The 26049-nt window shown below is 40.6% G+C and overlaps 1 protein-coding gene and 1 long non-coding RNA gene across 18 annotated transcripts; one reads left to right on the top strand and one right to left on the bottom strand.

Annotated features, from left to right (window-relative positions):
• The first annotated feature begins 600 nt into the window (after positions 1-600).
• Positions 601-25778, top strand: PCBP2 (poly(rC) binding protein 2). 17 transcript variants are annotated; one of them, XM_083353661.1, is made up of 15 exons: positions 601-883; positions 3554-3675; positions 4060-4083; positions 4175-4207; positions 4528-4644; positions 7089-7220; positions 8316-8444; positions 9292-9366; positions 10997-11083; positions 11903-11944; positions 13089-13161; positions 13519-13557; positions 14731-14786; positions 16238-16407; positions 25396-25778. In XM_083353661.1, exons 2-15 carry the CDS (start codon positions 3607-3609, stop codon positions 25430-25432), a joined length of 1083 nt encoding a protein of 360 aa, XP_083209787.1. In that variant the 5' UTR covers positions 601-883; positions 3554-3606; the 3' UTR covers positions 25433-25778. The 17 variants fall into 17 exon arrangements, with proteins under 17 accessions (XP_083209787.1, XP_083209778.1, XP_083209779.1 ...); XM_083353652.1 differs by having other exon boundaries at positions 3534-3675; XM_083353662.1 differs by having other exon boundaries at positions 602-883; positions 3534-3675; positions 14734-14786.
• Positions 24204-25389, bottom strand: LOC310635068. Its single transcript, XR_014491326.1, has 2 exons — positions 24964-25389; positions 24204-24838 (listed from the first exon to the last, which is right to left on the bottom strand). It is a non-coding gene; the product is annotated as an uncharacterized lncRNA (long non-coding RNA).
• Positions 25779-26049: the final 271 nt, after the last annotated feature.

Below are 26049 nucleotides of genomic sequence, written 5' to 3'. Positions count from 1 at the left end.
TGTCAAGCATTATTGGTAAGAACAGGAGAGCGAGTAAAAAAACCCCCACTAAGGAACTTTTCTGGGGTGTGGCGCGCTCTGTCTCCGATTCCAGCGTTTGCAAGAGGGGCATATTTCCATGTCGGTCCTGGGTCGCTGCCGATTGTTCCGTCCAAGTTAACAAGAACAACTGAAAGCGAGTTGGATGCTTCCGTTCGCCCTTGTAAGACTAGCAGGGCAGCAATTTTGGAAACCGCAGCATTACTATAGATACGCTGTTGACAAATAGATGGCTACCCGCTTTTTTTCCTATCCCTTTCCTCCTGCAGCGATTCTCCATGGTTCGTCGGTCGAACCACGCTGCTTTTGGAAGACTACCCAGCAGTTCGCCTGAAGGGGGTATCGTGCACCCCCGCCATTGAAGACGCTCTATCAGGTGTCCCAGGCCCGCCTATAATTGCCTCCGCTCTATGATCCAAATTACAACGGCAATTGGTAGGGCCGCGCTGGCCCCGCTCTCTCTCTCGTTGTAGCGCGCAAGAGGTCCGCACGGGGGAGGGATCTTATTATTTCCGGGTCAAGGCGGGGTTGAAATCGCCCCGCTCTCCGCCTCCCCCTCCCAGACCCGCCGAGGCCGCCGCCGCAAGAGCAGCTGCCGCAGCCCCTTCCCGCTGCCCTTGCCCTCCTCCCGCCGCCGCCATCCCACCCGCCCACCCCGGCTCTCTCCTCCTCCTCCCCTCCCCCTGTCCCGCTCCCTCCGCCCGCCCCGGAGACCCACGCACCACCCGCCCTCCCTCCTCCCGCTCCCCCGTCCCATCCCCTCCCCCCCCCCCCGCCCCAACGAGTCAGTGAGCGAGAGAGCGAGCGGACGTGCGAGGCCTGGCCCGGCCAGCTATCCCGCCAGGTAAGATTTCCTACTAACCCTGGATTAGCGTTGACCCTCTCTCCCTTTCCCCCCCCCCCAACTTCCCAATCCTCGGCCTCGAGTAGTTTCACTTTTCCGTCAGCCCTCTTTCCCAAACCCGGCCAGGTCACTAAGGAAGCTGGGGGATACGCGCGCGGCCTACTGGGGCCTAAATCCGGCCCGACTGCGTGTCTGAGGCGCGGTAGGGGGGAGGGGCGGCCGCGTTCGTGTTTGCCACCTGCGTATTGGGAGTGGGGGGGGGGGAACCGCGCGATCAGCCCTATGTCGAGGGGGGGGGCCGCTACTGGGGAGGCCGCGCGGGGAGGGGGGGGAGGGCGCGCGCGCGCGCGCGCTCTCTGTTGCTGCGTCACATTGGGCGGGATCTAGGCCCGGGCCGCGCGAGGGACGGACGGTCGGAGGGAGGGGGAGGGGGAGGGAGGGAGGAAGGAGAGAGGGAAAGCGGAGGGGCGGAGTTTACGCGTTGGAAGGGGAGGGGGGGAGGGAAGGCGAGGCGAGGCGAGGCTGACGCTAAGGCGCTTGGCTCTGAGTCGGAGAATGGAGGCGGCCCCGCTGGCGGGCGGCTCTCTTGGAGCAGGCGGGGAAGGCAGCAGCGCAGTTGCGTCTTGTGCAGTTTCGAAGCGCCTCCTGCCAGCGACACGGCGCCCCTCTTCTTTCCACGTTTAACTCTTTTGATTCTCTTTTTTTAAGCCTTCTCAGGTCCTTTGGGGAGGAAAGTCGCTGCGCTCTAAAGAGAACTTTGCTTCGAGGATTTTTTTGTTGTTGTTTTAAAACCCGAGTAGGCTTTATGATTCAAATAAGTGGGATTGTTTCCCCCCCTCCCCCCCCGACACTGGACTCATTTAGGAGTATTCAAGCATACGTAGTGTTTTGTTTTTTGTTTTTTTCTTGGGAGAAAGGTTAATAAAGAGAGGGAAGCCGGATCTTTTAGAAAAATAAAATTTGTCTGGATAGAAACTTAAAAAACAATGATTGGAAAATATAAGAGAAACAGTTGAGAGATTAAACTCTTTGAGGGTAAGGTTTTTAAAATGCAATTGTAAACAAAGCAGACTTCCTTTATAAAGCATCAGATTTATTAATCCGTTGTGTTAAATTGTTGATGTTGACAATAGCCCTTGTCAGTTACGTGAATGACATAAATAAGGATTTGGGAGAGTGTTGCATAACGCATTAAAAATATAGAGATTTGCGTGAAATGTGGCAGATAAAGTGAAATCATGGTCTTTTATTCTTTTTGTGGTATATTTTTAACCATGCTGTCAGCAAAAAAAAATACTTAATCCGATTCTTAATTCTTTACAAAGAAAAGCAGTTTCTGACATGGTCTATTCTGTATTCTTAATATTTATTTATTTATTTTTGATGTCTTCAAGTCAGTGTGGAGTCCTGGTGACTGCCTGAGCTAGTCCCTTCAGTTTTCTTGGCAAGGTTTTTCACAAGTGATTTGCCTTTGCCTACTTTCTAGAGCTGAGAGTGAGTGACTGGCCCAAAGTCAACCAGCTGTATTTTGTGCTAAAGTGTGACTAGAACTCACTGTCTCCCAGTTTCTCGCCTGATGCCTTAATAATACACAAAATACACCAAACTGATTCTCTTTAATACTGATACATCTCTTGAGCAAGTAATTTTTGACCTTAATTAAAAAACCACATGTATTGTAACTTCCTGTAGTCCTGAGTAGCATAAGAAAAACATTGCACATACTCAGAAGTTATTTAATAAATTCAAGGTTGAGGTTCTTGGTGCTTTAAATTGGATATGATATAAAAGGTGATTTAAGCGTTGCCTACTGATACAGTTGATCAACCAGGCTCTACACTGTAGATTTAAATAGTTTTATTTCAATATTCTTAATGCAGGAATTGCCAGAAGACCTACTAATTAATGGAGAAAATCTTTGGTTTGTTGTGGAACTGAAAATGACAATTGATCTCTACCTGTTCTAGAAAAATTGGGAAAGGGGGGGGTTCTGGGAGTGAATAGAAAATCAAATTGTTCAGGGGGGATCTATTTAGTTCATGACTTGGAGTATTTCAAGCACCAAACCAGTCCATATTTCTGGTAAACGGGAACATTTTAATTTACCGAGTAGTATCTAAATACTTTATGAATAAACACATAGGAGATGGAAATTTATCTTAAGGAATATCCACTCTTAAGAGAAAGCACCTAAGAGCACCTGAAAATCTGTAGGTGTAGAGGTTGCTTTTCCCCAATCTCTCCTGTCAAATGAGTACATAATGCTTAGACATGTACAGTACAGGAAAGGCAATGCAAATCAGGCATTAATCTCAAAGGACTTCAATGAGCCTTGACACATTGCATAGTCAACCAAGCTAATGTCCAGAAAGGATTAAAAAGAACACAAATTTGCATCTCTTTCTTTCTTTCTTTCTGGCAATGTTTTAATATTTCTTTTCCATTGCAAACAGTAAAGGGCTGTATTTTTTTTTCTTTGCTCGGTTGTGGCAAAGTTACAGTTTAAAAGGGGGGGGAAACCCCTACATTATGTGATGTACTTACTCTGAAGCTACATTTTAAAAACTGATGTTTTTAAATAATACACTAAAAACAGTAGAAATGGTTCCAGTAAAGTGGTGGGTGATGAGATGGTGTTTTTCTATTACAGTGCGGTTTTTTTTCTCCCAGCGACCAAAGATTTGACCACTGACTAAGACTGACCTAACCGAACACAACTCAAGATGGACACCGGCGTAATTGAAGGAGGTTTAAATGTCACACTTACCATCCGCCTACTTATGCATGGGAAGGTACTTGCAGCTTTCCATGTTCTTTGTCTTGATGTAAAACTAGGTCACAGTAAATGCCTTGGAAAACCGAGTTGTCTGATCAGATTAAAACATCTGCTTGCTCTTGGCATGCCATATATTGTTCTCTTAACCCCTAAGAAGGGAAACTAGAATTTAACTTAAGTATTTCTTCAAAATGCTGATTTAAATCTTCTTCCAGTACAATTACTTCAATCAGAGCTTTGAGATTATCAAATTAAACAAAACAATCAAGTTCCTCTTGTTAATTGTAAAAATGTTTTTTTGTTTGAAAAATGTAGAACTTATAAGCATAATGTTTGGGAACTTGTTATGGGCATTTGTTAAATTATTGAAAAATATAGCTTTTTATGTTTGCTGTTTCAGGAGGTTGGAAGCATCATTGGGAAGGTATGTGACACAATTTAATTTGTATTTTCTTACATATATTTGAATTGGTAATAGTTTTGACAAGCTTTTTCTTTTTCCTCCCTCTGCATAGAAAGGAGAGTCTGTAAAGAAGATGCGTGAAGAGGTAAGTTTCAAAGGATAAAAGTAGGAAAACAAAATGGACCTGATAATTATGGCAGTATGGGCCATAAACATCATCAATAATTACATGGTTGTTCTTGCACTATACCTGTTTTGTTTTAACTGGATGTTGTTTCCAGATAAACAAATTTGGAGTAGGGAACTTTGTGGGGGAAAAGGTCAAGCGAACCATAGGTTAAACCCACAAGGAGACTACACAGTCCAAACCTTAGCTTGGTTACTTTAAAATAAATCCCAGAAACCTTAGTGCCATACTAAGAAGTGGTGCATTATTGTCTAGCAATTCATTTTTTTTCTTTTTAGAGTGGTGCACGGATTAACATCTCAGAAGGGAACTGCCCAGAACGGATTATCACTCTTGCTGGACCCACTAATGCCATCTTCAAAGCTTTTGCTATGATTATTGATAAACTGGAAGAGGTGTGTGACTTTAATTAGATGATCCTTGATGGGTTGAGAATATGACCATTAATGGTATTTTGGGTAATGAACATGAATTGAAGCTGTTTTGAGTAGGTTTAATGCTGAAGATATTTTTTTCTTTGGACCCACATTTTTATGAAGTAAAGAATTTTTTTAAATGATAGATTTTGTTTCTTGCTCAAAAATAATGAATTAGGATCCTAAGCTGAGCAGATTTCCATTATAAGATGATGGTATTATTCAAAAGGAGAAAAAGCCTCAGTCTGATCGCACCTTTCTGACTAACAAAATTAATTAACAGATGTACACTTTTGTGAGCTGCAGCTCGCTTCATAAGGCATAGCGCTTATACATTTTGAGAAAACTTGTTAGCTGGAGAAAATGCTGTTGGGCTTTCCTGATCCTACCGTAGACTAATGGCTGTCATCTTACAATGTACTCAAAGGGGGAAAGAAGTTAGTTTCCCCACAATCCCCTGAGTTCTTAAAAAAAAAATCTGGCCGGCTCTGATATAATATAGATATATGTTTTGAAGAATGGCTTCCAATTGCTCTTCAAAGCATTGCTTCTACTTGCAGAAATCAGAAATGTAACAAATCTGTACTATGGATTTTCAGTTTATTACATTTTTATCCTACCACGTACATATACGTCTATATAGTTATATATAAAGCTGACAAGCGGCAGCAATCATAGCCAATACTCTGGCCTCCTATTTTCCTCACAAGAATAACCCTGTGAAGGGGGTTGGGCTAAGAGAATAACACCTAAAGTCACCTAGCTATCTTCTGTGCTTATGGGGAACCTAGAAATCAGGATCTTAAGCCAGCACCATAACTACTACATCAAACTTGGGGCTCTGAAATTATACCCCCTTGTGAGATTTTTCTCAATTCTGTCACAAAAAACGGCTTTGCTCTCAATAAAATAGACAAAAATAGCAATAGTTCTTTGAAAATTTCAGTTGATGCTTCTGCCTGAGTGCTGCCTCCAGAGTATAGAACAGGCTTGCACAACATATGGCCAGTAGCCTTATGTGTTGGCTGATATATATATTTTTAAAAGTCAATAAATTTGCTGCTGCGGCAGATGTACTGCTTAGCACCCCCAGGCCTCTCCAGTACTACTACTGCTGCTTTACTGTAGCCGATTGATGTGTCAGGTAAAATTTTTTTGTAGCCCATAGTGATTTTTACTTTGTCAGAGTGCCACTTTTCTGCCTACAAATTGTGCATGCCTGGTACAGAGTGGATTTGCACAAGTTAGAATAACAGTAATAATAAATAAGGGGTGTCTCCATTTCTTCCGATGCCAGGATAAATGGAGCAAGCATTTGCTTTTGTTTTCTCTTAAATGGAAATGAATGAGCAGTCTACTATAGTCCTGCAGTGCCTTTTTCCACTGCAATAGTGGATGGGAGGAACATTTTGTTACATAGCTTTTTTTTCCATCTTCACCTTAGATATAATTTCAAAAGCAAGCCTGACGGAAAATCAGTTCTAAAAACACTTGTGTTTTCAGTATTGGAATAAATACTCTAGCATAACAATTTTGAGTTGGTTCCAAAAGCTTTGTGAAGTCATTTTCTTCAGTTAGCTGACTTCACTGACCCTGCTGTTTCAATATCATGCCCTTGGCCTACCATGTAATAACGTATAGGAACATAGCTTAAAATTTCAAGCTAGAAAAGAGTAACCTTCAGTGAAACTACTTAAATATTAAAGGGATGTTCATTTGAATGTTCAGAATTTGGCATGCTAAAATGGGCTTCTTGGCTTGAAAGTCAGTGTCTATAAACATTTTCAGTAGCCTTTTACAACCTGAAACAGTCTTACTCTGTCACTTCTTCAGAGCTTCAGCCCTTGTCCTTCAGTAGTAAATATACATTTTTACTCCTCTTAGCGTGGGAATTTTAGCTTGCTTAGCAGAAAACTGCTGCAGCTATTGAGTTTAGATTTTTAGATAGTGCAGGTGTCTATATCATGACTGAAGATTCACAGATAAAAATATTAGCACAGTAAGCAGGGTTTTGTGTCTGATAACTGATCTTTTTTGAGTTGGATAGGAAGACTTTGGCCTGTTATAGAACTGACGTTAAGCCTACATTTTCATATTGTGAGTTGTTTCCCTGTTACAATATGTGAAGTAAAGATAATTTGCTTGTAATAGGCTGAATAAGAACTTGATTCTATAATTGGAAGACATTTTGTGTTCTTAGACGTACTGTAAGAAAAAATATGGGAGAAATTTCTTAAGATGGCCCAATAATCAAAGAGCATGTATTTATCTTAGAATTTCACTCGTTAAAAATATTGCTAGTAATCGATAGAGGACATGATGCAGGAGAGTTTAGTTTTTTTGAAACAGGAGTTGCAGAGTGCTTCAACAAAGTCTTCAGTTGAAACTTTGCTTATTTGAAGTTTGTTAACCTCTGTTTTCAGGACATCAGCAGCTCAATGACTAATAGTACAGCTTCTAGCAGGCCCCCTGTTACTTTAAGACTCGTGGTACCTGCCAGCCAATGTGGTTCTCTTATTGGGAAAGGAGGCTGCAAAATCAAAGAAATAAGAGAGGTGGGTACTTAATTCTGCTAGGATTATGAGATAGTTTGCTGCTTGTTCTATGGAAAAAATACACTCTTGTTATTATTTCATCTTTTGCCAAATGCAGTAAACAAGAATGTTATTCACTGACTACATCATTTTGCTTAATACTGTACAGTATATTTAATACTCATGAAATTGAGACTAGAGAATGGCTAAACCAAGTTCAATAAGTTCTTTTTGGAAAGCTACTTTCTCATTCTCTTTATCTCTAGCAATAAGTTGGTGTCAAATAATAGCTTAACAGAAAAGTTGTTATGCTGACATTCCCCACACCCCACTACTTTGCTCATGACATCTTGGATGACCAACATTGGATAAGCCCTTTCATTAAAGAAATTAAATATATGGCTGTGTGGATTGAAGCATAATAGAATATTGAATCATTTGATGTAATCACATTGGTAATTACATTTTATCAGGGCGTTACCCCAGATAAAAATGTAAATGATTTGATTCTAAGAGTTGTAGATGTTATCCTTTCAAAACTAGGAAAGTTCTTTTGCTTTAGAATTGGGTAATTTACCTCTCATTGTAGTTAAGTTTTATTCCTACCGTTCTGGAAAAGTTATGAATGTGCGCAGTTTTCTATTCTTGTGCATCTTTTTGAAGTTGAGGTAGGCCTAGAAATAACCTTGTCCCCAACAATGGGTGTGGATCTTTGTCAAATTATTTTGACTATAGTATTCACATAGTACACCACATTACAATCATCCTTGCTTAACATCAGGTTAAAATCTACAGCTGCCAAATATTAGTTCAACACTATTGCTGTATAGTGTGTGTCAAAAAATAGTGCAGAAAAAAGTGGGAATAATTCTTATTCACTCTTGGAGTCATCCTGTAATACTATTTACAAGACTATTTTATAACCAAAACTGAAAACATTAAAAAAAATAGGACTCTGAATATTATACTGGAACTCTTATACAATTTCTTTTTCTGTAAAAATAACTTCCAATAAATTTGTATAAATCTCCCATTAATTACTGTCTTTTGGGGGGGAGTATAAACTGTATAAATAAGGAAGCAAAATACCTGATTTTTTTTATTTGCAATCTTAAGAGCACAGGGGCGCAGGTCCAAGTGGCAGGAGACATGTTACCCAACTCTACTGAAAGAGCGATCACCATTGCTGGGATTCCACAGTCCATCATCGAGTGTGTCAAACAGATCTGTGTGGTCATGCTGGAGGTAATCTTTATTTTTATAAAGGCTTAACACTTAACACATAGAAAGTAGAAGGCAGAAGAAGAGCAAAGAGGACAAGGTCATTGCCTAGTGGCCAGTTGATTTCTTTATTTTGAGCAGCTGATAAAAGATTCCCGTGCTGTCAGCTGAATTGCTGTTTTATTTTTGCTCCATAGAATGCAGCAAGAAAGTTTCATGAAGGAGAAAGCACGTATTTCTTTTCTAGTAGCAGGATGAATCGTGTAAACGGTGCTTAAAATGTCGCTTACGCAAAGGGTTTTTAAAGGGATCTCAATTGTTAAAATAAGACCATTTTGATTGGTTCATTCTCTTGACTAGCCAGAAAGCTGAGCTGTCTCTTCAAATCATTGCACATACCTCCAGGGGAATGTGGAAAAAAATGCTAAATCAATGCTATCTTTCTCAGTAAAAGTTGTTCTTACCATTGCAGTTCTGTGTCATTTGTCTTCATTTTGTAGACATATTTTATTTGCTTGTAGATTTCCTAGTGCTCCTGTTTTAAACTATAGCGTTTCTGAGAGATCCTCGGTGCTCTCTGAGCTTGCTTGTTTTCTTGCAGATGTTTTATTACCCAGACTAGGTAACTTTATCAGGGCATTTAGCATTTTTGTTTTTATACTTGTACCTGTTGAAGGAGATGGCTCTTGCCTGAGAACTTATGCCAGCAGGCAGCAAGAGCATTTTTTCTTTTGCAGAAGACAGGTGACTACTGTTCAGAGACAAATCAAAGAATTGGAGAAGCCATAGATGTATTCTGGCAGACACTTGAGTGTCTCTAAGAAGTCCCTATTAATTAACCATGTTTTCCCTTTGACTCTTTGTAATCTAGTCTCCCCCAAAGGGTGTCACCATCCCCTATCGACCCAAGCCATCCAGTTCTCCTGTCATCTTTGCAGGCGGTCAGGTAAGGCCATTCCTCTTGTTGGGCATGGGTGAGGGCAAAACAGCAGTAGCCTACCAAGCTTCAACACTGCCAGCACACATCAAACTACTCTGCATGCTTATCACCTGTGCTGCCCATCTGGCCAGCACAGTGCTATCTCTGCTGCTTTGGTTTTGTTCTTTGGAGGCTGCTCTCAAATGTTCACAAAACTCTGGTCTCTTTGGGAAATTAATGTAGTCAGCACTGTGGTTTGCAGGATTTCGTTGGCATTTATGATCCAGTCCGAGCATAAGACTGTTTGCAATCTCTCTTTCCTGGCCCCTCAATTTTGAGTCAGCATTCAAATTAGTGATTATTAATAGACTATTAATTCTGCAGAACCATAGTTCAAAAGCAGCAGAAGTGGGCGGACATTGGGAGAGTTGTGTCCTAGAGGGCTGAGAAAGCGAGGAGGAGATGCTGGTTGATGCCACCGTACCTTTGAGCTCAAATTCGGGAATATCTGGGAATTACTTCTTTAACTTTTTTCATCCTCTTAAAAGGAATTGAGTGTCACTTTCTTTTTAATTGCCTATGAAGGAGTTACCTGTGGCTAGTTTATAAATACATCAAATGATTTGGGGTACACTGATTTTATTCTTCAAGCACACAGGAGGAATATGAGGCACAAATATGTTAATTTTCTGATAAATTGTTATGGCCAGTGCAGGACTTCAGTCTCTCAGCTGGCTGGAATCCTATGAGACTAGTTAAGCATTTTCAGTGACATTCACTTGATGGACGGCGAGTGGTCAGATACTATAGCTGGACTTGAAGATCCTTTCGATCCTTTTAGATAGATTTGGTTTGAGGTTGAAGCGTGCACTTTGGAAAAGCGGGTCTCAGAACTATGTGTCCCGGGAAGGCTCTTGAGTATGTGGTGTTGGAACATATTTAAGCACAGTGCCTCAAGGCCCACCTTTAAGCTTATTATTATTATTTCCGAAAAGGGCTGCATTAATTTTCAGATGCTTCAGAGATGGATTGGGTGAAGTGGACTAAGCCAGCCTGAGATTGTCAAGATAAGCAGTGATGGCACTGGGAAATAGATTTCAGTCAGCAGCAGAAATTTAGAGGCAGCAGCTGGACAGACTGGCTGCAGGGTACCCAGTGCTTATACATTCACGTGCTACTTACATTGGGATATCTTGCTGGGGGAAAGGTGCTGTCGTGATCTTGTTCTCGCCTCAATCCCTTCGTCTTTCTTCCTTGCCCCATTCATATTGCCTACCTTCCAGAAGCTCTTGACAGCTTGCTAAGCAATTAATTGGCGGTGCAAAGGCACTTGGGAGGTTACTGAAGATACTTGAAGTAGGTCACTTGCATCCTAGAAAGTTGATCTTGTGGCAGAGTAGGCCTGTTAACGTCATTAGAATAAAACACTTTGTATTCACGTAAAACCTCCCCCTGTCCCTGAAGAAGAAGGTAGTTGGGGTTTGCACTCAGGGAAATCTGACGTTGTCTTTGCTACTACTGAATAAGAGTCAGAGCAAGCCAGCATCTGCCTAGTGGAGGTTAACCCTTGATCAGAGTAAGTGTTATGTGACTTTGGTGTTAGCAAAAGGTTTCGGATTGACAGCCCTGGAGACTGAAGTCCTCTATTTATCCACAGGACAGGTACAGCAGCGGCAGTGCAAGCTACCCCCACACCGCCCCATCAATGTGCCTCAACTCTGACCTGGAGGGACCACCTCAAGAGGTGAGAGGGGAGTTCAGTCTCCATGGCCCATTCAATCCTTGGCCTCTTTGAGACTGCCAACAAGGGTGGCAAGATTGGTGGTGGCGGCTTGTGCTGTGAACTCCTGTTCATTGGGAATTGGATTAAGGCCACCAAACAGTACCTGGTAGGCCAGTAGGCAGGCCTGCAGGTGGTAACTGCTTGACCAATTCCAACCAGGGCCATATTTCTCCCTACGCCCTACCAGCGAGAGATAAGTTCTTCCAGAGCTTCACTTAGTGTTAAGCCAAGTCCTCACACAGTGACCGCCTTGCTGGGTTGCTTCAGTAGGGTTATTCCTAGAATCATCGTGTTTGGCTGGCTGCTGCTTTCTCCTTATTCTTCCAGATGTATTTCTGCCATCCAGTGCCTGGCTATAGAAGTCCACTATAGATAGAATTTTAAAGAGTATGGAGCGGGATTGGGATGAACACCCAGCTGGTTCTTTTTAGCCATTAAAACAGTTGGAGGTATAGGAAGTAATTAAGCTGCCCTTTGAGTCTAAAATACAGAGTGCATAGGGCAGGAGGGCTTATATCACAGTCCAGTCCTCTGCTAAACAACAATTCTTCACCAACAACCAGCTGTTAATACTAATCATTTTTATGGTGGGGAACACTTTCCCTTCAAACACTATATACACCTAGCTAAAACAAGGAACCCCTTTAAGAGACCTGCTTTCAGGCTCCCCACCAACAATTCTCCCCTCAGCTTTCTGGCTTCCTGGCTAGTTGAACTCTTATCTGTCACTGGGTGGCTGTCCAATGGTTTTTAATAGGACTGTTTTCCTCCTTTTTGTAGGCCTATACCATTCAAGGACAGTATGCCATTCCACAGCCAGATGTAAGTTTTGTTTACACTTCTTGTCTTGAAATCACCCACTTCTCCCTCCAAAATTTCTCCATGCTTTCTCAACAAGCCACTTTAGAAGTCTGTTTTAATTTGAAACCACAATCCAACCTAAAATGAGCCTCAAATTTTGTTCAGCGGTTCTTTATGTAATCAACCTTAAAACCTCTCCTCCTTTTTCTGTGTCCTGCGACACACACTTGCCCAGCAAAACTTGGTATTCTGTCCAAGTTCCAGTCTCTGTCCCACAATTTGATATCAGATCCCACAAACAAACAAAACAAAACTCCATGGTATACTGTCATTGTGGTTCTTAGTAAATGGCATTAGGGCATTGGGTGTAGCGCACTTCCTGGTGGCGGAGGGGAAGCTAGCCTCAGACTTGAGCTTTCATCTCTAAACATGATGGCCAGCACATCATGTAGTCACTACAGGTGTCGTTGATAAGGTGACGGGGCTTTTGCTTGGGATGCCTTTTCTTGGCACACTTTCTGCTAATAATAAAACCATTAGCTGTCTTCACTTGATGTGAAAGGACTCCACCCCCCACCCCCCTCACTGTCCTTTACTAATACCTTCTGGTGTGTGAGATAGTTGCAGTAATTCTCATGGAAGGGCACATAGGAATTGATCTCTGCTCATAGCAGGCTTAGAGAAGGAAGGGTGGGGCTGGGATGAGTGAGTCTAAGACCAAGAGCTAGCAATTTGCACTGTTTTAAGATTGGGGAGAGCATCTGACTCCATTCTGGTCACTCATGATCTACCTCTCCCCTCCAAATGCTTGACAGAGTCCTGCATGGTGTGGTCCCAAGCACCACTGCAAATCAGTCTCTGTGTTATTTTGCCTGTTTGTGCTTTGTCTCCTGGTGTTTGTCACAATTCACTGCAGATGCCTTCTGTTGAGCCAGGGGTTTTTGAGATGGGTGTTGGCTTCACACCCCATGGTGCTTTTCTACTGTCTGTACCCATCTCTGCTCAGGGAAGCGCTTGCTCCTCAATCCAGTTTTCCTCCTGGACTCCCCTATCCCAAGGGGGCAGCACCTCATGCTCAGCTTGCAGGGTCTGTTTTTCTTTAAACTGTGCTAAACCAGTAAGTCTGCAAAACTCCTAATATCCGTCTTTTTCTTTCTTTTTCTAGCTGACCAAGCTGCATCAGTTGGCAATGCAACAGTCACACTTTCCAATGTCTCATGGCAACACTGGATTCAGTGGTATGAAAATGTTCTTTATTATATAAGCTAGCAGTCCAAGAATCGCCACTTGACCTTTTAAGATGATTGCCTTAAGCTCATTTTTTCACTTAAGAAAAAGATCCACAGGTACCAATCTTGAAAAACAGGTGACTGTTACTGTCCTCAAGAACAAAAACATAGTGTTGATTTTAAAGAAAATGTTGATACTGCTTCCTCCTTTGGCCCGTTCACTAACATTGCCAGCTGCATCTTGCCTTCCAATTACTATGGTAGTTAATAGTTGTGCCAAGTTGTATAAAAGTTTGCCTTGTTGCTGAAAGTCTGATAGGACTTCGGCTAGGACCACCAAACTTACTGTCCCTTGTATTTTGACAGGCGTTGAATCCAGCTCTCCAGATGTGAAAGGCTATTGGGGTAATGACTGAAAAAAAAACTAGTTACTCTGTTGTGTATGTTCATAACGGTAGGGGAGTCTTTCCCAGTTACCAAATTCTGCTAACTGCATTATAGTGCAGGGGGGAAAGCCAACAGCACATGATACAGGTGCAAAATCATATTTGATAAATTTTTTCCTTCTGTAAAATATGGCGTGCTGGAACCTATATTGGAGAGCAGATAATAGTATGAATAAGTTGATTCTCTTTTCATGAGCTGTTTGCCAGCAAAGATAGCAGGGCAGCTGCAATATCCACACAATTATATTGGGTCGATTAAACATAAAAAAGGGCATTATATACAAGCTTCTTGAACAGTACAGATAGTACTGCTATCTTATTTATTTGCTCAGGCTTCTGTGCAGTTCCAGTCAAAAACAACTGAAATATGGCCTCTGCCATTATACAAAGTAAAAACCACAGTAACGAGATAAAATGAATAATAACGGGCCACAATACAAAATACAGCACCAAGATAATAAACAGCAACCGCTCAGGAGGTGCCACCAAGGATCATTTGCCAGTCCCTTTGAAAAAGGCGGAACTTTAATGGCCTTCCAGAATCCTAGCAGCGTTCTGATAACGGGTAGGGTGTTCCAGAGAAGGGATTCAGGGATGGAAAAGGCCTACAGCCATAGGCCCTGGGGACAATAGTCCCAGGCAAGCCATCAGGTCCCAAAGAAGCCCTCTTTTCCTTATCAGATGGGTAAATATCAGAGGAAGTAAGAAGTCTCTTGAGAGTGTTGTGCCATGAGGCAGCAATAATTTCACATACAACTAAAATGCATACTGATGAACATGAGTGTTTGCTTTGGGTCTGTGTTTATTACAACGTTGGAAAGTATATAAAGGATAATGGTTTTTTCGTCGTTTGTTCATAGGAAGAGACGGTATTACTACTTTGGTTTGCTCTAGCCAAGTACAAACACTCATTCTTGTCTCTCTTATAATCAAGAGTTTACCCCCCCCCCCCAAAAAAAAAGAGAGAGAGAGGCTTAAGCCTAACATTTTGTTCATCCTCTGCTTGAACACTTCAAGATTGTAATTTTTTCAGCAGCAAATGATAGCCTGATTGCTCTGGCAATTCTGTTTTGTATATACTGTGCTGATTGTCTCAACTTTAAACTTGTTTTGATCTCTTTCTGTGTGTTAGCAGGTTTGGATGCATCAGCTCAGACTACTTCTCACGAACTCACCATTCCAAATGATGTAAGTATATTTCAAACATGCCCACTTGGGATGAAGCACTCTCTTCTGGATTGTCGTGAGATTCAGAAATTCCATTTCAGGGAAATTATGATTATGCTATAATCTAGATAGCTGTTCTATTTTAAGTTTAGGGCATAGTTAGATATGGGAAGTAGGCATTCATATTACATAACCTTGACTTACAGCCACAATGGGGCCAGAATATCCATTGATGAGCCGTGCCCAATTTTACAACTTTTTTTTTTTTGCCACAGTGGTTAAATGAATCATTTTAGTGGTTAAGTGAATCTGGCTTCCCCCATTGACTTTGCTTGTTGGAAGCTGGCTGGGAAGGTTGCAAATGGTGATCCCATGACTTCAGGATGCCAGCAACCATCATAAATACCTGCTGGTTGCCAAGCAACTGAATTTCGATCATGTAATTGTGATGCTACAACGGTCATAACTATGAGGACTGGTCAGAACTCATTTTTTTCAGTACCATTGTCATTTCAAATGGTCTCCGAAGGAATGCTTTTAAGTCGAGGGCTACCTGTACGTGAACAATGACACCAAAGCACCTAAGAGTCTTAAGGCGTCTCTTTAGTATTACTATCCTGAAACTGAACACTTTCTCTTTTTAGTCCTTTAAAACAAGCATTGCAACATTACAATATTGAGAAAATTTCTTAACAGATTAAAAGGTGGATTAATGATTAGTTTGAAGGGTATTAACGATGTCCTGAGAAGAAGCCTTTAGCATACAAAAATGCTGAGAACTATGGCACATCTCAAAATTAATGCAGCTGAGAACCTTTCAAAAGAATATTGACTATTAACATTCCAGAGTGCTATTAAACAGCAAATGTTGAAATTGAGTATATGCTGCTTTGAAAGACTTGCTTTAAGTCCCAATACATTTATGTTTTGCTTTCTTGTTAATTGGACCTCTTGTAGTGACTTTTTATAAAGGAGGTGCTATAACCCCTGAATAATAACGATATACGGCCCAATTTGATAGAAGGTGGACTTTTTCCCCAATTGCCATAATTTTACTTTATGTTATAGAGCCTATAATGGTGCGAAACTAATATAAAATTGACAGCATTTCCTTTTGCTCTGCCAAGAGTGAAATGACAATTACAGATTTTAAACTTCTTTTTCTAAGGAAAGTTATGATTCTTTGGTAATATGGGAATACTGTGCCCACTGTAAAAGTTGTTTGTCTAACTAGGTTAACATTACAGGACAATCTTGTTCATTTGATTCACGTATGCTTAATATGCCAATTGAAAAATCAGTTTAAGAAAAGGTCTTTTAACAATAATGAAGCTTCCTGATAGAAAACAGCATTTACATAGTTTCTAGACATCAGCCTCACCCAGGTCTGGAAGGAAAACAACAGTACAAAAACATATTTTTGACATTTCTGACTGCAATTTGATTAAGACTTTGTTTTCTTTATTTCTTAGCTGATTGGCTGTATCATTGGGCGTCAAGGCGCCAAGATCAATGAGATTCGCCAGATGTCTGGGGCGCAGATCAAAATTGCCAATCCAGTGGAAGGATCTACTGACAGGCAGGTTACTATAACTGGATCTGCAGCCAGCATCAGCCTGGCTCAATATCTAATTAATGTCAGGTAAGTTTTTAGCATCTTGTTTATTAATGCATGTCTTAGATGATAAAAGAAATGTATGTATGTGTGTGTATATGTGTGTGTGTATATATATATATATATATATATATATATATATATATATATATATATATATATATATATATATATATATATATATATATATATATATATAACCTTTTTAAAAAGATGAAAAGTTCCCAATTAACCCTCCCCCCCACTCCTGGTGCATAAATAGTGCAAAACTGCTTTTTGGTGCACAGGAGCTCCCTCATCTTTTGCAGATGTATGGGCTAAGGGTTGGGAAGGTATTGAAGTTCTTGTAGGTGAAGGAGAGAAATAAGATATGCAATACACCCTTCACTGCACTGTAGACCTTGGGCTTTCTTTTTTTTAAAAAAAATTAGCTAACCTTCTTCTCAAAAAACTTACATTTTTATGAAGGCAAACTAGATTTGGAATCCTATTGCTGAGCACTATGTTTTTTTTTTCAAAAGTGCTTAGTTGGGTGCCTAAATGATTGTATTATGCCTTTTACCAAGAAGAGGGTGGGGGTAGTTCTGCCCCAGGAATGTGACTTTGTCTACTGCCACTGCTCCTGCACCTAGTTCCAAATACGCTTTTGCTTGCAGTGAGCTTCAGTAATGGGGGCTGCATGCAGTAGGGCTCTGCAGCAAGCAGTGGCAGCTTCTGGGGCTCTGACCTTAAAATCCCCAACTGGCAAGTAGCCTTTACCACACAATCTTGTGAGGCAAAATCCAAATTATCAGCTTAATGGAAAGTAATGTCTTCAGTAATTAAAACTCCATACCCAAACAGCTGGTATTCTATGTCTTGCCATCTATGCTATGACTAAAGTATCCTTTGTAAGAACGTAAGCTAATGTTAAGAATCTACAGTTTAGTTTCAGGGCTGCTACAGAATAGCAAACAAGTATATTCCAGATGTGAAGTTGCTGACGTTTTTAAAACTACCCAAAAGTCTCAATGTCTTTGAACAGAAGTGGCCATTTTGGGATGCCCAGGAAACTCTAGTTTCAGTTTAGTAGCTAAACGTTAACATAGGATCCACCGTTGGAGTGAATATTTTTTTTCACTCGTTACTATGAAAACCATCTAAGCCTCTTCTCATTGAAGGCTCTCATACTCTTCCCCCAATTAAATTTCTGCCAGAACTGTAATGTAATGTGGTGGTGATGCTAGCAACTGCAAAAAATATGTTTTCTTAAGTGGCTTAATGACACCTGCAAATGGCAGCATGGAATCAAAGAGGGATAATAATGGCTTCAGACTGAACTCAAGGACTTGGAATGTTTTGACATAGTGCTTAAAAAGAAATATTGTATGGGAAATAACTAGAAATAAAGTGCTACATACATAATTACGATCCTTACAGTTGCCCTCTAAATTGTGTGTCTTATTTTGAGTTGCTCAATCTGTTTGCAAAATGTATTAGTTTTGGCTGATCTGGTATTAAGCAATAAAGGTGAACCATTCTTTGCATTAAGCAACAGAAAAATCCCAACCCCTTCTCTTAATCTACATTCCAAGAAGTATAAGTCTAAGCTATATGAAGCAGAATAACTGCATCATTTTCCTGCAGGGAGCAAAATAGAAAATTGTTCCAAGTGCAGAGCGAAACTTGTCTTACTCAAAGCATCATTCTGTAAGGTTTCAAAAAAACCTCTAACTTCTCAAGATTTATATCATAAAGAGATTAGTAGCAAAGATTTGCTCCATTTTTAACTCCAAAATAAAGTAAGCAGGCAGTCTGCTGATTTTTTTTCCATCACCCAATCTGCAGAAAAAAAGTAGCCAAGGAGATTAGCTCAAATACATTTAAAATTAAAATTTTCTTGCTTAAGGAATAAATCAATGAATTTACTTTAGCATAGCCCATAAACAGCATATTAGCAGCAACAGTAGATTTTTCGGCTGGAGCTTTTTTGCATATTAATCCTGAACACTCGGTAGCCTAGCGACAACAGTTTTTGATAAATATACACATGTTTTGGCAAACCTGCAAAAGAAAGGAGGAAACACAATGGAGGGACACTGCACAAGTCTATTCCATTACAATTTAAAGATAACCTGACCCCAACAAAAGATTTTAAATAACAGTACAAGCAGTCCTCCACTTGCCACCCCAATTGAGCTCAGAATGTCATTGCAGTTACAAGTTGAGGCACCCACATGACTAGAAAGTAATTTTTTTTTTGGGTGGCAGTCAAGCAAACCCATTTATTTGGGTGTTTTCAGAAACCAGCAAAAAACATTGCAAATTGCAATCGTGTGATGGCTGAACAACACAACCACCCATCATTGCAGTCACGTGACCATGAGGAATGCAGAATCATGCATGACAGCCATGGGTGCTTTAGGCCACTAAGGCAGTAGTGTATCCATTCTATGACTGCCCTAATTTCAAACGGCCGTTAAGTGAGGACTACCTGTAAAACTGCCAACTAGAAAGGTAGCAGTTTGTGCGGTTTCTTCAACCAGCCGTAGCCAGGCATAAGGGTGGCAATTTTTGCCTGCTGTTTCATTAGCTAAATCCCATTTAATGTCATCTACATTGCAAGTCCTATTGAGGGGCGTTGGAATATTCAAAACAACATGGAACGAAGCACTCCAATTTGCCCTCAGGTTGAAATAAAACTAAAAAATGCTGGATGTTTAAACACAAAACACTCAATTGCTGTTCTGAGCTCTGAATATTCAAGCTTGGAATGTTTGCATATATATGCCTTAATGATTTTGGTAGATAATGTGGTGGTTTTTTTGTGTGAACTCGACCTTCAATAGGAGAATCAATAGCCCATGTCAAAGCATCTCAAAAGAAAATAGTCACTACCATTGCCTATTTATCATCTGGATATTCTCAAAACATTGCCTCTCATAACCCAAAGATGCTTTTTCACGAGGCAACTGGGACTTTCTTGTTTTTCTATGAAGACGTTTTGCTTCTCATCCAAGAAGCTTCTGCTCTGCAGAGCTGAAGAAGCTTCTTGAATGAGAAGCAAAACATCTTCAAAGAAAAACAAGAAAGTTCCAGTTGCCTCGTGAAAAAGCATCTTTCGGACAACTGCGACCTGGATAACGGAGAATCTCCATAGACATTTGCCTCTCTAATAAATAAACCAATGAAGTGCCTCAATTTATCAATAGAGAATGAATTCTATTGGTAGAGTAAGTGAAAGAAAACGCATCCAGAACAGAAGTTGCAATTCCGGATGGGTAACACGGTTAAAAATGTCAGAGCAGCCAACAATGACAAAAATGAAATTTTTGCTACGTCAGAGAGAGGTTTGAATACTGCAGTCAGTATGAAATCTGAAATAAGAGTTGGGAAGGGAAAAGAAAAGAATGCCAGAAGACCTTTGGCGAATAAACGCCGACCGCATTGTTTCCATAGTTTTCTGTAACTTCACAGGGACAGTGCGTAGTTTAGTATTAAATAACAAAATGGCCACTTCTGGAGTCAATACAGGTTGGAGTTCTTCATAACGGCGTTAGGGGCTGGGACCCAGCGGGCCACGCTCTCTGGGGCTCTAGGCGGACCTTGGTACATCTGGAGAATGTTGAGATTCCCTAGCAGCCGGCATTCTCTCCCCATCCCATCTTTTCTTCTGGCCTATGCTATTTCCAAACCTTTCCGAGACTAGGTTCATGCTATTTAAGCTGTTTGTGTCCTGTGCTTTTTGTGTGGTGTTCCCATCCACCCACCCGTCTTTTTGTTCCTTTTTTCCTCTGTTACAGTTTAGAAAGCGCTAAACCCTCCTCCCAGGCAGCCTCCGTCACGATCCCCGACCACCTCAGCATCAACCTCTCTCAACCCTCCACCCCTTCTTCTTCCTCCTCCACCACCACCCCCTCGCTTGCGACGGCGGGGGTCTCCGACGCACCCTCCAGCCTCCCCAACCCTCTTCCGACCGCCCCCTGTGTCTCCAGTCTGCTTGGCATGAAACCCGTCCCTCTCCTGGCTCTAAATGTTGTGTCCGCTGCTAAGGGTGCCTCCACCACCTCCTCAGCTGTGCCATGTGTTACTAACAAACTGAAAACGGATAAACAGAGATTCTCCCCCTACTGAGAGTCTGCTTGTGGCCTTAAGAGGAACAGCAGATGTTTTTTTTTTCTTCCCAGCAATGGGGATCCTGTAGAGGAGACTTGGAAGAGATTTTTTTTTCTTTTTCTTTTTTTCTTTTTAAACTTCACAACAAAAATGAGCTTGTGAATCCTTTAGGATGGAGTTTCTTTTTGCTGCCGATCTCCACTAGTTCAAAGACAATTGAGCAAGTGTATTAATCCGTTTGGGAGTCCAGTAGTAATCTTGATTATATAGCTTGTAGCTGTTGCTTTGATAGATTTTGTTTGCATTGTTACATGAAAAAAAAGGGCGGGTGGGCAAGGGTTGGGTGGGTGTGGAATTCTAGCATTTGTTAATAAAACTATTCATTTTGTGATACCTTGGTTTAAGCTGTTGCAAAGAGGCTACTTTGGTCAAACCTGTCTCAATGTCTGTCTTGTAATAAAGCTATCAGTGAGAATGTGCACAGATGTGCCTGAATTGGATCCAGACTATATAACTGCAAGCTGGTGGATATCACGTTGCACACCCAGGCTAAAAGTCTAAATAGATGTCAGTTAGTGTCCTAGAATAGTTTTCCTCAACCTGATAAGCCCCTCCTCCCAGATTGACCAAAATCTCAATCATCCCTGCCTGCTGCTGTATTGTCTTGGGGTAGATGGAAATTTTTAATAGAAAACATATCGACATTAGAGAAGGCTTTCCTGGAGTGTAATGAAATGTTTAAATTCTATGTTTGGGAAGCTGTAACCATTCAGTATACAATTGTGAAGCTGCCAACTGAAGGCAGGGAATAAGCCTTGTACACTGTGCTTCCATTCAGGCTATGGTTTATCGATGAGAATTCCTAGCTGGCACGTATACATTCACCTGCTTGGTAGAAATGTGATAACAGTATGTCCTAATACTTTTCTAGAGATTGCTCTAGGTCTCTGAAGAACGCAAGTGCTTCAGATACCTGGCTTTCTCTACATCCAGGACTATGTTGTCACTAAGGAGATAAAGAGATCTTGGATCAGCAAGCATACTTTAAACAGTTTTACCAGTGCTGCAAGTCCAGCCTACTTTTGCCATATATTCTAAAAATGAAATAAAAAGAACTAATCCTCAAGTTGATAAGATGTGTAGCCCAGAGCTATAGTTTAAAAATCTCATTGTTATTGATGAAAATATTAGCTTGTGTATAGTCTCTTTTTAAAAGATGCTCCTTAGGCCACGTAGTTTGTCTTGACAGCGAGTCTTCTGCCAAAGCTAGCCAGTTGGCTTCTCTTATCCCAACAACCTCTTCTAGTTTTAAAGACCAGGTAGTCACCTGTTTCCACTAATAAGGGCTTTTTGGAAACAGAAGGCAGACGAATAGGATAATGTAATAAAAAAAATCAACGCTCTTGTGTTTAGCATGGTGCTCGTATTATTTTCCCATCTGAATCAGAATAACTTGATCTTTAGCCTGGGATTGCTGCATGAACATTGCAGTTCTTTTTCCTCCCCCCCAAAAAAGGGAGTGTTCATTAATTTTCAAAGCGTCGAGGTAACACTGAATAAGAAAGGTAACTGTTAAAATTGATTAGAATTGTGTGCTTATCTTTTGTATTAAAATTGGAACAAGTTTGAAATGGTAATTAGATTATGGGCTATAATTTTGGACTTTCAGGGATGTGGAGGGTCTAATCTGATCCTATTGTGAGGGATGAGATGGCCATTAACTGGCTGACTTATGCAGTTCTGTCAAATCTTTTTTCTTTTAATAGTAGGAGTCTTTTTTAGTAATTGTTTCTGCAGTTTGACTTTCACAATTGTAACTTTTTTAAAAAAAATCTGTTCTGCTGTAGTGTAATCACATCAAGTAAAAATTGTCCACTCTTAACCAAGCTTATGGATTGGCCGTCTGTTTCATAGTGTCTTGTAGAGACTGATTTTGTGACCAGTAAGATGGTGATGTGTTGTCCAGAAGCTATTTGTTATATTGCACAAACACTAGTTCTCAATAATAACCATATAAAATTCACAGTTATTGGGAAGTGGATATCCATACTTCTAAAAAATATATATCTGCATTTGACTTCATTTTTTTAAAAAAATGAATATTACGTCCATATCCACCTTTACAACTTTTCCAATCTTTAATGCTATTAGTTTTATGATGCAGCAGGAAAATAAATGTTCCTCTGTCAAATTATATTAAGGCAGACACACTTTGCACGTATTATGTGCAAAAACTAACATGTTAAAATAGTTGGCTTCGTTGATAGTGGGGAAAAATTAGTAGCAGGTCTTTTTTCTGGGTTTGGGTTATGCCCCCAAAGTTGCTTATTTCACAGAAATTATAAGATGACTACCTATAGAATCTAATTCTTTATAACCTGGTATTCCTAGGTTATGACTTGTTCATAGTAATGATTTATCAAATTCAATTTGATTTGAATTTGTCTCAACTTTTTTGGGATGTGAAATCACACTTGTGTCTGCAAGGTACAGCTACGTAATGAGGGCCAAGTAGCAGAGGCTATTTGAGGTTCGTTTTTCAATATTTCAAGTTCACACATAAATCATCTGTTCTATATCTTGGAAGTTCAGAACATACAAACAAGAGGAGATGCTGTTTTTCCACACACCATAGCAAAACCCACCCGTGTCCCCCAGTCCTTTATAATGTAAGGGTCAAGAAAAAGTGATTGCTCTTACCACTGTGCTAAAAAAAAAAGCCAAGCTGTATTAATGCATAATCCACTAATGGTGGTATGCAATGAGTACTTAACTTTTTAGAAAAGAGAAGAAAGAAATTTCCAGTGTTTGGGCTAGAATATATTTTGGGGTGGGTAAGGAAGGGTAAACCAGCTGAGCTCAGATGTGAGACACCTTTTTTTTTTCTTTCCATTTTGTGAGATAGCCTTCCCCCACGAATTGGGACTTTAGGAATTTGTACTTCCATAGATCAGCTCAGGAAGGCTGCTCTGTAAAAAAACAACAACACAAAAATAACTTAGATGTGCCCCAAGCCTCTTCCTGTATTAAGTTAGCGCGAGCCATTCTTTGCCCTTGTTTCAGTGGCTCTTACTTGGAATTCTACCTTTTTTGCTGGATTTGTCCTTTTATGTGGTCAGATCAGCCATCCCCCAACCTTGGCATCCTTCAAATGCATGAATCTCAGCTGCCAAGAAGTTTTAAACGGTCACTCTAGGGCAGGGGTCGGCAACCTCGGCTCTTTTATGACTGGTGGACTTCAACTCCCAGAATTCCTGAGCCAGCATAGCTGGCTCAGGAATTCTGGGGGTTGAAGTCCACGAGTCATAAAAGAGCCGAGGTTGCCGACCCCTGCTCTAGGGAAAACTGCCTTGGGTCATTCTATTAATAAAAGACTGGGAAGTTTCATTTATTCAGTATAGTATATGCAGGGTCTAATTTTATCACTCTTCTACCCCATTCTGGCCTGATTTGTGGCAAAGACCCATGCAGCTGAGCCTTACCCTTTGGGTTGCCTAACCCGTTGGCCTAGTGGTTTGGGTGCAACTTGTCAGTGAGTCTTTCAGTCAGTCAGTCAGTCTTCGTTAAGAGAGTCTCCTCCCTAAAAGGTAAGTTTGTATAGCGTGGCTTCTGCTTAAATATAACAGACCTCAAGCCCCAGATTTCAAGTGGTTGAAGACTAATGTTCCTTTTTTTTTTCTTTTGTGATAAAATAGTTTCATGGGCATTTCAGGTTTTTTTTAATATATATATATATATAAATGTTTTGTGATAAAATAGTTTCATGGGCATTTCAGTTTTTTTTTAATATATATGTATCATTTAGGGGCTTCTGATTTTCACAAGCAAAAGAATTTAATTTAGAAAAATTTATATTTTTTAACAGCAGGAAAACCCCCCACTTTTGCTGTAAACATCAAGACAGCTGTAAAAGTTGTGTAATTTTGTTTGAATTATATACAATATTTAACAATTTGAAAAAAACAGCTTGGTGGAACAAATTTCTCACAGGGTCTTTTAAATCAAAACCATTTCTGACGGCTTTTGATGATTTGACTTGTTAAATCTGAACTTGCCTAAATACCTGAACATGCCTAACTAAGCATTACAGACAATAACCAGGAGTTCTAGTCCCAGCTTAGGCAGGAAAGCCGGCTGGGTGACACTGGCCCAGTCACACTCCCTCAGCCCAACTCGCCTGGCAGGATTGTGGCAGAATAGGTGGGAGTATTAGGTATGTTTGCTGCCTTGATTTATTTATAAAAATAATAAAGGCAGGATAAAAAAAAGGAACTTAAAAATTGGCAACTGAGTCACAGTTTTAACGGCAATGTGTTTGCATGTGCTAATAGCAGCAGAAGATATTATACCAGGGTTAGGCAACCTGGGCTCTTTTGTGACTCGTGGACTTCAACTCCCAGAATTCCTGAGCCAGCCATGCTGAGGGGAAAGGGAGAGGTTTCCAAGCTGAGCCATGCTGGCTCAGGAACGCTGGGAGTTGAAGTCCACGAGTCATAAAAGAGCCAAGGTTGCCTACCCCTGACCTATATTATGCCTACTTCTGAAAACTACTGGTGAATCTGAATTCTGGTGACTGTTTTGACTAGTATGCAGACATGCAGAAGGTGCTGAATATTTAAGACTTTACTGGAAGCCATGCTTGATATGGGGATGAATGTATAAAAGCTGCAGTAAAGCCTGACTGACTTTTCCTTTTGGGTATCTTGAAGTGGACTACAAGGTATTCAAGATTGATATATGTGTGTTTGTAGCTGCCTCTGCATTAAGTACCCTATGCCAAATGCAACTTTTCTATAAACTGTGTACTTTGCATTCTTGGTAAGAGTCATGTTATAAAGTGGAATTTGGACATGTGTCAAAATCTGGCTCTTAGGTTTGTCTACATTCGTTAAAAGACTTTAACTTTTGTTTCCATCGTAGGCTTTCTTCGGAGACTGGTGGAATGGGAAGCAGCTAGGACAATGCCACCACCTCACTCATTACCCCTTTCTGCCGTTCATCCCCATGATCCATCTGTGTAGTTTTTGAGCAGTCAGCAATTCCAGGTTTTAACTAGTTTGTAAATTTTCAGTTCTACATGCTTTACCCATCCATTCATGATTTTTTTTTAATTGCAGCATTTTAATTCCTTTTCTCTGTTCAGCTGTTAAAATGCTGATTCATATTTTAGTTTAAGCTTCTTCCCCTTTCTTGGCTCATGAAGTTTTTCTGTTATGTCATGAAATGTAAGAGTGGAATTAATACATTTCAGTTTAGTTCTGTAATGTCAGAAATTTTTCAAAAAAATAAAAAGATGGACTGGAGTTTTTTTTCCCTTGTGAATAGAAATGTGTGGTGGTCTTGAGTCTTTATCGCTGATCTTTATTATTTCTTCGGAATTCTGAATAGCACATCAGAAAAGCATCTTAGTGTGGATTGCCAAGTTGTGACCTTCATGAGTGAGGGAGGGGAAATTTGTAGCCAGAAAGAAGAATAAATTTTCCCATATTGAGAGATGAATTGGGAGGAGGCAGTTGGCCTTGAAATGCAAACAGCTATGCTGCGGGGTAGGGGTATGGTGACGGCTAAATATGA

This window comes from Vipera ursinii (genome assembly GCF_947247035.1).
Source record: "Vipera ursinii genome assembly, chromosome: 2".
Classification (NCBI taxonomy): domain Eukaryota; kingdom Metazoa; phylum Chordata; class Lepidosauria; order Squamata; family Viperidae; genus Vipera; species Vipera ursinii.
The sequence above is the reverse complement of the archived record's forward strand: the minus strand, read 5'-3'. Positions and strand labels throughout refer to the sequence as shown.